Genomic DNA, 15,858 nt, shown 5'->3' with positions numbered 1-15,858 from the left:
ATACTACAATTTAATATTGAAAATTATTTGATTTTTAATTATTAATCTCATTAAAATACAGTTATGCTACTTAGCCATAAAAATGATATAGGCAAGAAAATCTTTGTCTGCGGTTTCCATAATCAATCAAATAATTTTCAATATTAAATTGTAAATTTTATAATTAACCATTAGAATAGTGAAACAACATTTCTTCATCATAACTATTACGAATTGAAATCTTTTAATATCGACGTTCGCTACTTTTCGATAAGAGATAATAATAATATATACTTACAGTAACAAGAAAATCTTTGTCTGCGGCTTCCATGTTAAAGTCCGTTGTATTTAAATATACAGTATCAATACCAACAGTCCTTTCGATATCACCTTTCTGCAGAATATAATACAATATAACAATAACAGCATTTCGGACACAAAATTTATGAAGATTAATGGGTCATTAAAAAAAAAAAACTTAATGTGAATTTGTTAGAATGCTTATGTCTGTCCGTATTTTAACAATGATTTTGATAGACAGTCAACTTGCTAACTAATGCGCATTTGAACAAGCCAATGTCGTAATAATGGCTCAACTTACATTATATCCTCAATTAGGAGTTCTTTGTTTATTATTTATTTAGAATATGTATTTATTACGGTATATATTCATCACAGTGAGCTCAATCAAATTAAACTGTTCATTAGAGCAATTACACCAACCAGTGGTTGATTATCAAACTTAAATAAGTGATAAAAACCAAAAAGAAATGATATTATGGGATAAACAGGTAACACGCACGTACTTCAACAAAAACACGTTTTACGTTGACTAATAAGGATTCCTGTAGCGTTCCCAAGAACTCCGAAAAGCTGTTCACATTCCGCCGATCATACCCGAGGAAGTGCGATTGTATACCGATTCCTCTTCTCTCGATAAACGCCATCAATTCTTGAAAGTTAATCTACACACAATTATATTACATATTATTAGAAAAAATAATGATAATAATATTATTTTCTTTTTTATTTTTGTCGTACTTGCCAAATAGAAGTAAAATTAAAACGTATAGGCCTATTATGATTTCTAAATTTACCGTATCTTACCTTCCCATCGTGATTTGTATCTAAACTATTGAAAACGTCATTTACATTGTAGTTTTTACCAAACAGCCGCTTTGCATGTGCTTCAGTGAACTTGTCTCCGACCTACAAACAATAATGTACGTAAAAAGTGGTAATGACAAACGAGACGAGATTTCAGATGTGTCATGTTATATAGCCTACTACACACCTTCGGGACCAAACAAATGTCTAGGGGTGTCCCCTGCATGGGGGTTGGCAGTAGAGTTGAGATATATTTTTTCTCATGGTGTAATAAATATCACAATTAAGTATATAATATAATTTAGCAATACTTTAAACGATCAAATTGAGAAACTAGCACAGGTGCATCAAAGAACGATTACACGTTCCCATATACAGCGATGTCGACCACACAGAGCAGCGCCACCAGAACGTCGCGTATAAGTGGACGGTCACATTATACATACCTTGTCAAAGGCGATTTTAAGTTCTTCTTTGGATACAGTGTGCGCATCACTGATATTATTTTCTACCAGAACCTGCATAAACATGGACATTGCTTCAGTAATGATAGCGTGCTCACGACTTGCGTTCAATTTCTTGGCTCTCACCTCAGCCCTCTTCCTGTCAGAAAAACAATTAAAAGAACCACTATGTCTTATATAATAATTGTATAGGGCCTATATTACAACACTTTTTACTTTTTGTTTGATGATTATGTTTAATGATATTATAATATTTTGAAAAAAATGTACCCTACTGACCTCATTGAGATTTGAACGTAAGACCACAAATAGATGAAAAATAAGGAAACGCTATAATTCTCAAATATTATTAGTGTAGGCCTAATAGTGACACATCATACATCTGGTTTTTCCTTTTTTCCTCAAATGACGTCACCACCTTATAAATGAATAACTGATGGACGGATACCCAAACAACAAAATATAGACCTATATACATAGATGCATCATGTATGCATACATATATATATATATACATATATATATATATATATATACATTATACATAATTTAAACCATACTGCTTACTAACCTTAATGGCACCAGCATAAGCAATGCCTTTATTTCCACCGCCTTCAAACACAATATTCTCGAAAGGATATACATAGTCGCAGTATTCAATATTCATGATAGAACTGTTATCGCTAAACCAACTTGCGTCGGATTCTCCAGCGTCGGAGCGTAATGAACTCCGCGAGGCGTCCGAGAACTTATTCAGTAGCTTTACGTCCGAGCCTTGGTACTCATCGGGTACTACCTGACCCACGAAGAACATTCAAGTGGCCATATATAGATGTGTATAAGAGACAGATATATATGTGTGTGTGTGTGTGTGTGTGTGTGTGTGTGTGTGTGTGTGTGTATGGTAAAAGTATAATTATTACGGTATGCTACCTAGATAATTTTGTGTCGGGTCGTTCAGGTGGATCAGTGAGTCCTACGCGTTGGTTCAGCTTTGACACCATAAGCTCCGACTCGTCACTCGAATACTACAAGAAGAAATCGGGACAAGGGCATATATAAACGTTGTATAATAAAACAATAAAGTAGGACTACTATGTATATTGTATGATATATAATGAATAATAAATTATTTATATTATATATATGTCATTGTCATTAAATCATTATAATTATCCTTATCATATTACAATACTGTACATTATCATTTCATCATTATTAAATTAGTTGAACAATACTGAAATCAGGAGATAGGCATTAAGTATTACAGTGTGGTCTAGGATATAACCATGGAGGTATCCTCCATGATATAACCAACGTGGTGCAGCTTGGGCAAGCAAATTTGTTAACCAAGAAACAGTTTGTGTTTATTATGTTGAAAATTGTGATGGCAAATATAGGTGGTCTTGTATCAAACTAAATGGAAAATTATTGCAGGTTATTAATGGACAACACAATTTATATTGAAATGGATACTGTAGCTTTAAATCTAATAGGGCCTTCGGAAGAGTGTCAATAATTTGGAAGGGAGCTAGGAAGGGACCGAAAGCACCGAAAATAAAAAAGATACCATCCTTCTGATGGTGTTCACTATCAAATTTAATACTGTATAGTTTGAAATTATTTTAATCTTAACACATTTGAGTATGAAACACAAGTTAAGGAAATGACTGGTAAATAAAAGAAAAAGTGGGTTTCATAAATCGGTTTCATAAATCTCTTTCATAACTGAAACTAATTCTAAATTGAAATATGACTTTAGAAAACAATGAAATAATAACAAATACATACAAGCACAATGCTCATATCACAAGTACGGTATTTTTCTGTACAACTGTCAACAAAATACCTTAAAAAATATGTGTCTTGGTTACACAGATATAGACCTACTTTCTGATATAGTATCAACTGCAGCGAGGTACGGTAATATTTACGGGGGAGGGGAATGGAGGTGCAGCCCCTCCAAGCTTTGGCTTCCAGTCGTCCTCCTAGCTACCCTACTGGAAATTCGCTGGGCAAAATAAAATAGCGCAAGTATAGTTAACAATTCTCTCATAACACTTAGTTTTCCAGTTAGTTCCCCCTTACTTAATTATTGAGCTCCCCCACTTGATCCCCATGTAAATATTCCTAGATAAACCAACAACTTCCAATGAAAAACATGAAATATTATCATTATTCGGGGTTGCAATATTTAAACAGCAAGTGTACAGTTCGTATATTAAATAGTAGAGGCCTATTATTCATTGTTCATGCTTAATCTAACCCAGGCACTCACTGCGCCCGTCCCGGCGGTCATCGGCCGACGCGATTCTGTGTAGAACGCAATACCACGACGCAGGTGGAATCGTGTGTAATACCAACATTGCGAACCTCTGACGATGGAGTAACAATAGAGTTGCTAATTCTGACTGTATAAAGATGTGTATAAGAGACAGGATTTAGGGGGCCCTGGCCCCCATTTTGAGAGGTAAAAAAAAAAGAAAGAAAAAGAAAAAAACGATAGCCCAGAACACCTCAAATGTTATTTTTGAGCGTCTAAAACACATAAATTTCGCGGGACATGCCCCCGGACCTCCTATTTCAGTGTTGTCTCGATCGGCCCTACTTTCGGCCCCCCTTTTGGACATCTCTGGATCCGCCCCTGAGACTGCCACTGAAATTAGTAGACGGGTCGCATCGTCTATGCTCACGGGGAGCAGAGTTAGATTCGTCGTACGACGCAGTGTGAGTGCCCAGCTTCATGTAACAATATGCTTAAAGGAATTACGACAACAGCCACGTTTTTGTACGAATTTCTTTATTCGTTTAAGCATATAGAAATTAGTAGACGGCGTCGCATCGTCTATGCTCACGGGGAACAGAGTTAGATTCGTCGTACGACGCAGTGACTGCCCAGCTTCATGTAACAATATGCTTAAACGAATTACGACAACAGCCACGTTTTTGTACGAATTTCTTTATTTCGTCTGGTTAAAATACACAATGCATAATAATGTGGCTTTGTAATTACCAAAAGTAACCCGATAGTCTTGTTTGTCGGCGTCCCAAAACGTTCTTTTTTATCCCACAGTCGACTAATATCTTCTAGTGGTTGTAATCGACGAAGAAAGCTATCGTTTTCATTTAGAGATAACCACCAGCCTGGATGAAAAAAAAAAACAAAAAAACACGAACATAATTATTATTTCCATATTACAGATATGAATTCGTATATCATTTGCGGAGTTATATCGTCAATAATGTTGTATATATTTCCTATAGTATAGTTATATTAAAATCAATAATCATTCTCGCAATCATGGTAATGGTAATGGCTGTATATTTACCGTATTAAACGCATATTACAATAGTTTTTATGCGCTTGAAATGCAAAGTCTTGGAAGCAGAAAAAAACCCCGAGAAATATCCTAAGACTAACAAAAGCAAACAACCACAGAGACAAAGAACAGACAGCAGAAGGAACCAGTGTCTCTGCTCTGTTCTCCAGCACTTTAAGGTCAATGAAGGGCTCGCTGGAACATGATTCACAGGAGCTCTGTGACACTGGCATCTGACTGTCTTATCCAAAAAGAAAGGGCAGGAAAGGAAAACAGATTAAAAAGAGCAAAACAGGGGGGTCTTAAGCCTCTTCTTAAACACGGAAATAGATGGAGGCTCGCGAACAGTGTCAGGTAATGCGTTCCAAAGCTTCGGGGCCACGACTCTAAATGAATGCTTGCCAAAAGATTTTAAACGGCAGTGTGGACAGTAGAGTATAGATGAGCTGGTTGTGGATCTCAGAGTGCGTGAACATGTAGCCGAACGTAATTGAACAAGATCAGACATATACTTAGGTGTGGAAAGATGGGGAGATTTATAAACAAAAAGTAAAATCTTGAACGCGATGCGCTGTTTGATGGGTAGCCAGTGGAGAAGACTAAGTGTAGGAGTGATGTGTTGGGATCTAGGTGTACCACAAACAAGACGAGCAGCGACATTAAGCTAGAGTTGTAGTTTCCTAGTTACAAAATTAGGTAAAGAACTCCATTTAGACGAGTTTTGATGCGACAAGTGCATGGATCACTTTTGCGGTGGCATCTTTATTTAAGTAACGCCAGACATGTTTGATGCTGCGATTTGATAAGAAACCGTTCCGCATATATTAAGGACACGTTTCTTCAATGACAAGGTGGAATCGTGTGTAATACCAACATTGCGAACCTCTGACGATGGAGTAACAATAGAGTTGCTAATTCTGACTGTATAATGGGCAAGTTGGCACGAAATTTAGGCTTGATGTATACAACTTTTGTCTTGTTGATGTTGTAACAAAGCATGTTCAAAGACAGCCATGATTGGACATCATTTGCACATGCCTCCGATTCGTTTAACAGCATTTCCAGCAAGCTCGGATGGAAACGTGACGTACAGTTGTGTATCATCAGCTTAGATGTGATAATTAATTGAATGTTGTCTGATGATATTACCGAGAGGTTCGATGTAGATGAGGAACAGTATTGGACCTAGTAGATCTCTGAGGAACTCCACAATTAACAGCAACTGCATTAGAGACGACAGACTTAACTCGCACCATTTGATGTCTAGAAGTTAAGTAAGAGCGAAAACAGGCAAGAACTGTTCCAGATATACCTATTTCTGAAAGGCGATTAAGAAGTATGACATGATCGATGGTGTCGAACGCGGCTGATAAATCGAGATATACAGATAAGGCACAGCAGCCTTTGTCTCCTGTAAGATGTCGTTATGTACTTTTAGAATAGCTGACTCAGTGCTGTGCTTTCCTGTAAGCTGACTGATATGGATCAAACAATTGGTTATCGTCAAGAAATTTAACCAGTAATGATGCAACAACTCTTACTATGAACTTAGACACAAATGAGATATTTGTGATAGGTCTGTAGTCAGACAACAAATTTGAATCAAAAGAGGGTTTTTTTTCAAGATAGGGGTAATAATTCCTAATTTCAAATCATCGGGAACAGTTCATGACAAAAAATAAGAGTTAGTAAGTGTCCGATATAGTGGAACAAAGTGCGAAATGTTAACAAGAATCTTATGGGAAATGGATCTAGATCACAAGACTTGGGAGTCAAAGATCTGATAACTTTCTCCACTTCGAGATTAGTAACAATTTCAAACTGCTCAAATCCGTCAGCTATTGTCAGGATTAATACGGGGTGTTAGAGAGCGGGATAAATCTACGTCAGTGTTAGATTGGCAACAGGCTTCACAGAGTAGGATGTTATGACGAAGCTGCTTGATTTTATTGATAAAGGCATTGAAGTCAATAGCAAGCTGAATATTACTGGTATGAGATGGAAACACTTTAAATTTGCCTCTTCCAAGGAGCTTATTGGCAACCCTGTATAGGAGTTTCTGGTTAGTACCACATTCTTCAAACTTAGCAGACGAGATCGACGTTAAACTTCGACTTCTGCCACTTCCGTTCAAATTGAGGTTTCTTCTGCTTTGCATGCCTACATTCATATTGTCGAACCATTCCATATTAAATACAGTAATCTGATGACCATTAATCATCATAATATTTTAAGAATTGTATAGCGCCCGTATCCATTTCCAATATTTACTCGAGAAGCTTTGAAAGAAAAAGGAAAAAAATCAGCAGACGATATATACATTTAAAAATATGAAAAGAAATCCCTAACAAATACTAAAAAATATGATTCGCATCAGCATCATATTCATTAATCATAATATTCATCAATCATTATCTCCATCAACAGATTATCAATATCCTCGCCACCATCAAATTAGCCCAGCATTATTTTTCTTATCACCAGTACTATTATACAATAGAACCCCTATTAAGGGGACACCTTCGGGACCAAAAAAGTGTCCCCTTAATAGGGATGTCCCCTGAATAGGGGTACCCTTATTTAGGGGACACTAACCAAAAACTTAAAATTGTCCCCTTAATAGGGGTGTTTGACATGTTTTCATAATAACGATGACATACATTCTTTATAATTATATTTTTATTGACATATAATAGTTTACAATAGAACTTTGTAGGAATAATTTGCAATGCAAATACAATTCATTTATAATATGGAATCAGCAGAAATGTCATTAAAATGTGTTCCCAATTCATGATGCAATATTACTGACCAAATATTCTTTATTATTTTTTTTTAAATATTGAGCTTTCTATTGGATGAATGTAGCATGAATAGAGTAACGGCTTTGAATTAAGGGTGCAAGTTATGGTATGGATTAGAATGCTATATGAAAGTACACGAAAACGAAGAAAAAGAAATCCTTATGGTTAAGGGTCAAAATTGATAAGATTGGCACGAAGTAGGAACACATGCAGTAGGCCTATACCGATATTAACTCTAAGGATTCAGGGGAGAATATTCTGGTCTATTGCTTAAAATGTGTCAAAATACAAAATTAAATGAATTTGTCTCATTTTGAAACTGCTGTAATTGTTGTGATACAATGAAAAAAATAAAGTGTCCCCTTAATAGGGGTAATTTGACAATTTGGCACACTCAGAAAGTGTCCCCGTACCCTTAATAGGGGTGACCTTAATAAGGGTTGGCCGTAGTCTTAAAAGATATATTGCTCCTCGTTTCACGGAAAAGTGTCCCCTTAATAGGGTCCCCTGAATAGGGGTGTCCCAAAGGAGGAGTTCTACTGTATTGTTATCCAATCAATCATTTTTAGTTATATTGTTGTATTTTTGTTAAGTAATAATTATTTATGTAATGTAATTAGGCCATAGCATTATTGATTTACATTACCGTCAAAACAGTGTATAGGATAGTTGCAAAGTAGTCCACCATCTACATATATATCTGTGGTTCCATAGTTGAAGTATTTCACGCAGCCAAACAAACCTATGAAAAATATATTTAATCCACATTATATAGTTACATTGTTATACAATAATGAATGTTTATGAGTGCAATGGGAAGAATATTTTCATATGTTAAAATATTGCCTTGTTGAATGGAACACTCAATCTTTCAAATATTTTTCCAATTGCACGAATACAAAACATATAAATTATTCGTATTATAATACATATAAAATAGATCCTTGTCATTTGATATTTTATAAGAAATTAATTTAGGCCCACTTTTCTTCCAGTCAGTACAAGTTTTAACTCAAAACAACTACCTTTCTTAAGAATGGAACAGTCCATCTTCTTTCAAGTGACAACATTGCAATGGGACGAAACGCATGGAACAAAAAACGCACGGATGGAACTAAATTTTCATGATGAGTATACGAAATGGTGAAAAAAACAGTGTCACGTGATACGAAATCCAGCAATCAAATGAAAAGAATATATTTAGATGTGTTATGAAAAGGATATACCAATAACAGATAGATTTTTTTTTTTATAGCACATTAAGAGATTTCTAAATACACAATATATTATTTATATAGGCCTATATGATCTACTGTGATGCCTCAAATTACCGCCCATCTGGTATTATATTAATATGGCAATTGCTCAGGCTTATCCTCATAGTGTTGAATGAGTCTAAACTTTTTTGTTCTTGTTTTCGATTATCGAATTTTATAAAAACAAACCAAGAAAAATAAAAGCTTAAACTTAATTAAAACCTTGATCATATCGCTAATGTGATGTATTATAGGCTATATAAGTTGCAATAGCGCATAAACAAAGTCTTGATGCACTTTTTTTCCAAGAAAAATGTTATTGGTTAGAAAGGAAATTACGTTACAATTCTATAATTAAAACAATATATAAACAGGAAATACGTAAGATAGTTCTAAGAACTCCAATACGTTATTGTTTAGATTTGTCATCGTTAAAGGTCTAAACCGAGATTGCAATTGTGCATAATAAAACCACTAATGGTAACGCCAACGAGTTTCATTTAGAATTGAAGAGGTTCATAAAGACTAGAACGGCGGACAAGATCGTAGCTATTTTACAACTTCCTGTAGATCCCACCTATTAATTTCTACTCGCATTTTCATCAGACGTAGGCCTATGTTCTATTCTACTACACAAAATACTACTTAGTTATCGCCAAAAGAGTTTTAAACATCACACTGGAATATAGAACTATACTTATACTATATTGCTTATGTAAGGATAATGAAAAACTGAATTAAAATGATGGCTACCACGATGGTGACTACATATACTTTTCATACAGCAGACATGACGACCGTAGACCCATATTCTACATTTCATGCAGAGGAAATATTGACGACAGTAGATCTAGACCTACGATTTATGGAAGGTGATAGGCCTACTGAGGACAATTCGCTAGGCATGATTCAGTTTATCATTATAGGCGTATCAGTGTTTGTAGGCCTAATCATTTTCGTATTCTTGTTGTTTTGTTTAATTTGCAAGAAAAAGACTTGTTGCAGGACCAAGCACCCTTCTGACAAGAACTATCGTGTTAGATATGATTCAACGATACGAACAGAACGAAGGTCAAAAAAAGATTCGCGTACAACTAGCTTCAGAGCCTCTGTTTATGGATTTATAAGTGGAAACAAGAACAGGCATCTTGGACTAGAAAAAAACATGGCAAGCATTCGCTTTATTGATGAGAAACAGAGACAAGGTGTTCAAACGTTTTTCGCTCCAGAAAACAGTGATGTGATGACCGAAACGAAGAACGATGACGAATCCCTTGATGAAGACATTGATTTTTCTGACAATGAACCAAAAGTTATCAACGGAATGTTTCTCAAACCCAGGTGTCGAGATTATGTTACTATGAACCCGGCACATGGTAGTCCTGCAAATGACACACCATGGGACGACGAACCGCATTATCAAGTACCTCGGCCTCTTCGTAATAGGCCTCCTAAACCATGCGATCCTACGGCAGGTGTTGCACTGTCGGCTGAGCATACCCTTAAAGGTAATTACGACACCTATAACGATATGGAGGGTGAACAGCCTGGTGGGGCAAATTCAAGTAACATTGAAGAAACTGAAGAGATTCGTAACGAATACCACGGCCTCGTTTTAGTAACGGGATTGTAAATAACGATACCGTATACCGTAATAACACTGGCATACAATACTGCATACATAGTGCATACAATTTTTAACGATTGTATCGAGAGCTTCCAATGCAAAAAACACATTTATTTGGATTTTGATATAAATTAATATCGCCAAATGGGCGCTATGCAAATTTCATTTCATGTCATTTATCAATTCAACCAGGGAGTTGGTACACACTTATGACCAAAAAACACGTTTGAACATGACGCTGGTCCATCATAAGAATAATGAAAATGATTAACTTTTGCATTTAAATCATGGCTAGTAAAGGACACAGAATTGTCGTAAATGTGTGCTATCACAGAGCCTTCACTACCCAACCGTTGATGGATTATAATAGGCATTGAGCAAACGCTACCGAATGTCAAGAAAAGACGCTGGGCTGGTTTATGATGGCTGTATGTATGTTCTACCTTTGTGTCATCACGTATCGTGATGATTGGAAGTAGAATATACCTCCAGGGTCGGACCACAGGGAGGTATGGACGATGAAAACTGTTTTACTAAAAGTAACTAAAACTAAAACCCAGATGTCTATGGAGAAATACGAATCGAATATGAGGGTGTACAGCCCGGTGAGACAAAGAGTGAAAAGAAAAGTACCGGTGCAATTTGGTGAGAAATGGCCCTGCGACTTTTTGCATTCATGGATTTCAACTGTCCTGATAGTGGGGTTATCCGCCACGCCCGCTTTCAGCATCCATTAGTTGCTGTTCCGCGCAATCTCACTATTTACCAAATTTGTGAATACTGTACTATAAATCACATTCATCATCAAATCGTTAAACCACTTTTTATTTAAATTGATTATACTATTATCTCATTGGTAAATTATTAGTAACAATTATGTTTTGATGTGATTGGTTAAAACAGTAAAGCTTATTATATTTAGAGGCCAATTTAATTAATATTAAGTAAGTCTCATGGACAAACGCTTCGTATCAATAGACTTGTGTGTTTTTTAGGCTTACTAGAATGAATAAAGTAGAATGTTTATATTATTTATATGGGCGTTTGCCATTTTACTGTGAGCATACAAATTCGATTGACTGTAAGAAGAGGACGAATCTTCATAATCAAACAAGCATATCGAGATATTTATTTTGACAGTTTTTACTCACAGGGGATATAGACGATAATTATTAGATAAATAATATTAATAATAATAATAATAATAATAATAATAATAATAATGATAATTTTAATGATAATGATGATGATGATGATAATAATAATAATGATAATAATAATAATGATAATGATAATGATAATAATAATAATAATAATAATGATAATAATAATAATGATAATGATAATAATAATAATAATAATAATAATAACAATAACAATAACAACAACAACAATAATAATAATAATAATAATAATAATAATAATAATAATAATAATAATAATATTAATAATAATGAATAGTGTAAAATAGCAACCTACCAGGTATTGCCATTGACATTCTAACAGCGATTCTGATAGGAAGATTAGGAGTTGTTTTCACGTGACAATATTCCGCATCCATTTGATTGATATTGGTGACGACAATGCATAGCTCCTTCTTGTACTTGGTGTAAAGCTTAGGAAGTAAAACAACAATTATCATTCAAGAGCAACTAATACAACACTTATAGGCCTACATATTTATTGAATACTGCGTTAGTTTCGTGGATTGTGAATAAAGTTTACAGTACCTCCAAGAACGTAATGTCTCTGTTCTGTGTCATTTGGTAAAGTTGATCCCCGAACCAATTGAATAATCTTTTACCCGGATGCCATCCATAATAACGCCTAAGATTCGGTAGTAAACTAAAAACACCACAGCGAGCATCTATAGAAAAACATATGATTTAAGAAACATTACATATTTTTTGCGTCTCAGATTTTGCTAAGAAATTGTGCTTGGTGGATGTAGGCCAATCTCAGACATTGGAACAGGGACGGATCCAGAATTTTTCCAAACTATAATAAAATATATTAAAAATAATAATCTATATTTCAATTTTTAAATTAGGATACATCATACATCTGGTTTTTCCTTTTTTCCTCAAATGACGTCACCACCTTATAAATGAATAACTGATGGACAGATACCCAAACAACAAAATATAGACCTATATACATAGATGCATCATGTATGCATACATATATATATATATACATATATATATATATATATATACATTATACATAATTTAAACCATACTGCTTACTAACCTTAATGGCACCAGCATAAGCAATGCCTTTATTTCCACCGCCTTCAAACACAATATTCTCGAAAGGATATACATAGTCGCAGTATTCAATATTCATGATAGAACTGTTATCGCTAAACCAACTTGCGTCGGATTCTCCAGCGTCGGAGCGTAATGAACTCCGCGAGGCGTCCGAGAACTTATTCAGTAGCTTTACGTCCGAGCCTTGGTACTCATCGGGTACTACCTGACCCACGAAGAACATTGGGTCGTTGAAATCTTCATCACTGAATTTAGCTTTCATTCTTTTCTTCCTTACTGCATCCGGACTCACTGCTTTAGAGTTTTTGCAACCCATTGCTGCAAATTTCACTGTATTGATGAACACAATGCAAAACAATGTTTTGTTATTTACCTTAATGTATCAATAAAAACATAAAAGTATGTCACAAATACAAACAAAATAAAGAAATAATACAAAGACGCATAATATGTCAAAACGTCCGACTCATTGTGCATTAAATGGAAACGCCCAGTAATATACTGAAAAATACATTACACGAACAAAAAACACGATTACTGAGTGGTAAAATCATGCGAAATACCAAAAAATGTTAAAACATTTAAATTCTAATGAAGAAATCATAAAGGAGGCATTATAGACTTAGATTGAAACATAGCTGATTCACTTTTTACTAGGCAAATACCAATGTCCCAAACATCGCCCCGTACCAGATACCAAGAATTGACATTTTAGGGCCCTGGCCCGGGATTTATCAATCTCAGCTTAGCAAATGTCTTAAGTCAAAAAGTTAAGATGTCCCTAAGCAAATATCTTAAGCTGATTTATCAAACCATTTGAGCAAAATTTTTGCTTAAAAATCGTCTCGATGGCTGATGCGTACAATCGACTTTTTAATAATTTATAAGATACCGCAAGCAATATTGATAAATTTGACTTAAGCAAAATAAATAAATAAATACATGGATTTAGGATGAATTTAAGCTGATTTCTAGTTTGATAAATCCCGCCCCTAAGATAGGTTTATTTTAAAGTGTTTTTTTTTTTTTTGTTTTTGTTTTTTTGTTTTAAATTATAGAGGCCTACTTTTAAATTTTACTATGCCTACACTAGCGGTCATGACCCAAAATGTTTGTGTGGACGTAAAAATGCAACAAGATTTCTGCAAGTACACATTACCGTCATGTAGAACTAGCGAAATGTATACTTTTTATAAGCACATCATTCCTAATGATGACATAATTAATGTCGAAATATTGAATCCCGACACGATGACGTGCATTTCGATACTTGGAGTATGTATTATACTATCTTATCTGAGATTAATCAGTGGACCTTTCGGTTTTATAAGCACCGTCTGTTAATACACCAAATTTGTATTACCCCTGTGAAGTAAAGAATGCTATCAACGAATCACAATGGACAGAAAAATATACAAAGGTGGAACTTGGTGGCACAAAAGTCGGGGTGATTCTAACACTGTATGACTTGAAAAGAAGGCTATTAACGAAACACAATGATCAGGACACAGGGCCGTCGGAACCGCACCGGCCGCACCTGCTTTGGCCGGACCACTTTTTCTCAATCCTATCACAGGTCACCCTCTCCATACCACAAATTAAAAACTCCTTTTTGGGACCAGGGTTTTAGTGGCCTTTAGCAGCTTTGGTCTCTACTTTGAATCCCTATAATTAAACACCGGCTTTAAAAGTAGTCTTTAACTATCTCTATTTAAAGGGGAATTAAGAAATGATATAGCCAATAAATGTAAGATAGTTAGAATGGATGTAGGGCCTACAGTTACTGTAAGCTGTTATTATTATTATTAATGCTAAAACTATTCCCCGGTAGTCAAGTCCTGTGCTCGTTCTACCTAACCATTATTAACAGCACCGTCCATTCAATATAGAGCACTGATAGACAAAACATCATCTTAAGTATATCATCATCATTAAATATTTATTTTAAATGCTTATGCATTACGGTTGAATTTTTTCTTCCAAGTGTTTTAGAATGGATTACTGCATGTCACAGTCGTAGTAGTCTTGCGCTCATTTAATTCGAAAAATACAATTTCATGTCTTACTAAAACTAATGGCATTCAATACGGAGCACTGTACACAAAACGTCGGCTATTGATGTATATTTTGATGTCTGTAGTGCGTAAAAAACTAAAACCAATTTTATACATTTTAAAGTAGTAGAAATTTTCAGTTTGGTCTTCCAAAACCATAGTGGTCTAGTGGTGTCTAATAGAATCCTTATAGTTAAGAATTAAAAGGCACTCAACTGGGGTCCCAATTTGGAAGAAGCCACATCCGGGAGATTTGTTTAAATGATGATGGTGATAACTATTAATGATATTGGTCCTAACTGCTGCGCAGACAATTGATATTTCAGTATAAAAACTTGTTAAAGCATGCAAATATCATCATGAATTTGCGGGAGATGGTTTATTTCGGGAGATTCATGCTCTTGCACGTCGGCCAGAATGCAGGAGTTCTTCCTGCCAGTTTCCAGGAGACTCCATTCCGACACTCTACGGGATACTTGAAACTTTTGGGTACTAAATGTGGTCTTCAGATTTCTCTATTTAGATGGAAATTAAAAAAATAATACATTAAATGTTTTTAAATGGTTGTACAGTAACTGCATGCCCTTATTTATTCTTAACATTTCTTGGTAGCCAGACGTCAACCTGTCTTTCCATTAAAATATTACTAACATTGCCACTAACATTATCGTCATTCAATATACAAAACGCTATACACAAAACAGTTCCTTTGCTAATATACCTACGTGTAAGTTATATATAACACAATTATTGTAGAACAAAAATGCATTAAGATCACTGTTTATTTAGTGGTGGAGCTACCAAAACCATTGTCTCTAATTTGACGAAATATCGGAGGCGCAGGAATATTTTCGTTAATTGGAGGCTGTCTTTAATTGGAGGGATCTTTTATTGGAGGGAAAACTGTACTTATTGTAATGAATATAGGCAACATTACTATATTATGTGGATTTATTAATAATGTTTGTATCACA

General features: G+C 35.0%; 1 protein-coding gene and 1 long non-coding RNA gene across 6 annotated transcripts in view; both read right to left on the bottom strand.

Moving 5' to 3' along the window:
- The window catches only part of LOC117112151, a 15,080-nt gene extending 2,636 nt beyond the window's left edge, over positions 1-12,444 (bottom strand). Inside the window, exons 1-9 of the mRNA XM_033255214.1 lie at positions 12,288-12,444; positions 12,037-12,172; positions 8,321-8,416; positions 4,564-4,694; positions 2,484-2,578; positions 1,533-1,689; positions 1,087-1,188; positions 786-944; positions 278-373 (exon numbers count right to left, since the gene is read on the bottom strand). Coding sequence (XP_033111105.1) covers positions 278-373; positions 786-944; positions 1,087-1,188; positions 1,533-1,689; positions 2,484-2,578; positions 4,564-4,694; positions 8,321-8,416; positions 12,037-12,172; positions 12,288-12,320 — 1,005 coding nt within the window. The 5' untranslated portion in view covers positions 12,321-12,444. The remainder of the gene's footprint in view (positions 1-277; positions 374-785; positions 945-1,086; positions 1,189-1,532; positions 1,690-2,483; positions 2,579-4,563; positions 4,695-8,320; positions 8,417-12,036; positions 12,173-12,287) is intronic.
- Positions 12,445-12,800: 356 nt separating this feature from the next.
- The window catches only part of LOC117112153, an 8,513-nt gene continuing 5,455 nt past the window's right edge, over positions 12,801-15,858 (bottom strand). For all 5 annotated transcript variants that reach the window (XR_004445986.1, XR_004445989.1, XR_004445985.1 and 2 more), the window contains one exon: positions 12,801-13,160. This is a non-coding gene — a long non-coding RNA (uncharacterized LOC117112153). The remainder of the gene's footprint in view (positions 13,161-15,858) is intronic.

This window comes from Anneissia japonica, unplaced genomic scaffold (assembly GCF_011630105.1).
Source record: "Anneissia japonica isolate Jap-2015-1 unplaced genomic scaffold, ASM1163010v1 scaffold2707_len876726_cov182, whole genome shotgun sequence".
Lineage (NCBI taxonomy): Eukaryota > Metazoa > Echinodermata > Crinoidea > Comatulida > Comatulidae > Anneissia > Anneissia japonica.
The sequence above is the reverse complement of the archived record's forward strand: the minus strand, read 5'-3'. Positions and strand labels throughout refer to the sequence as shown.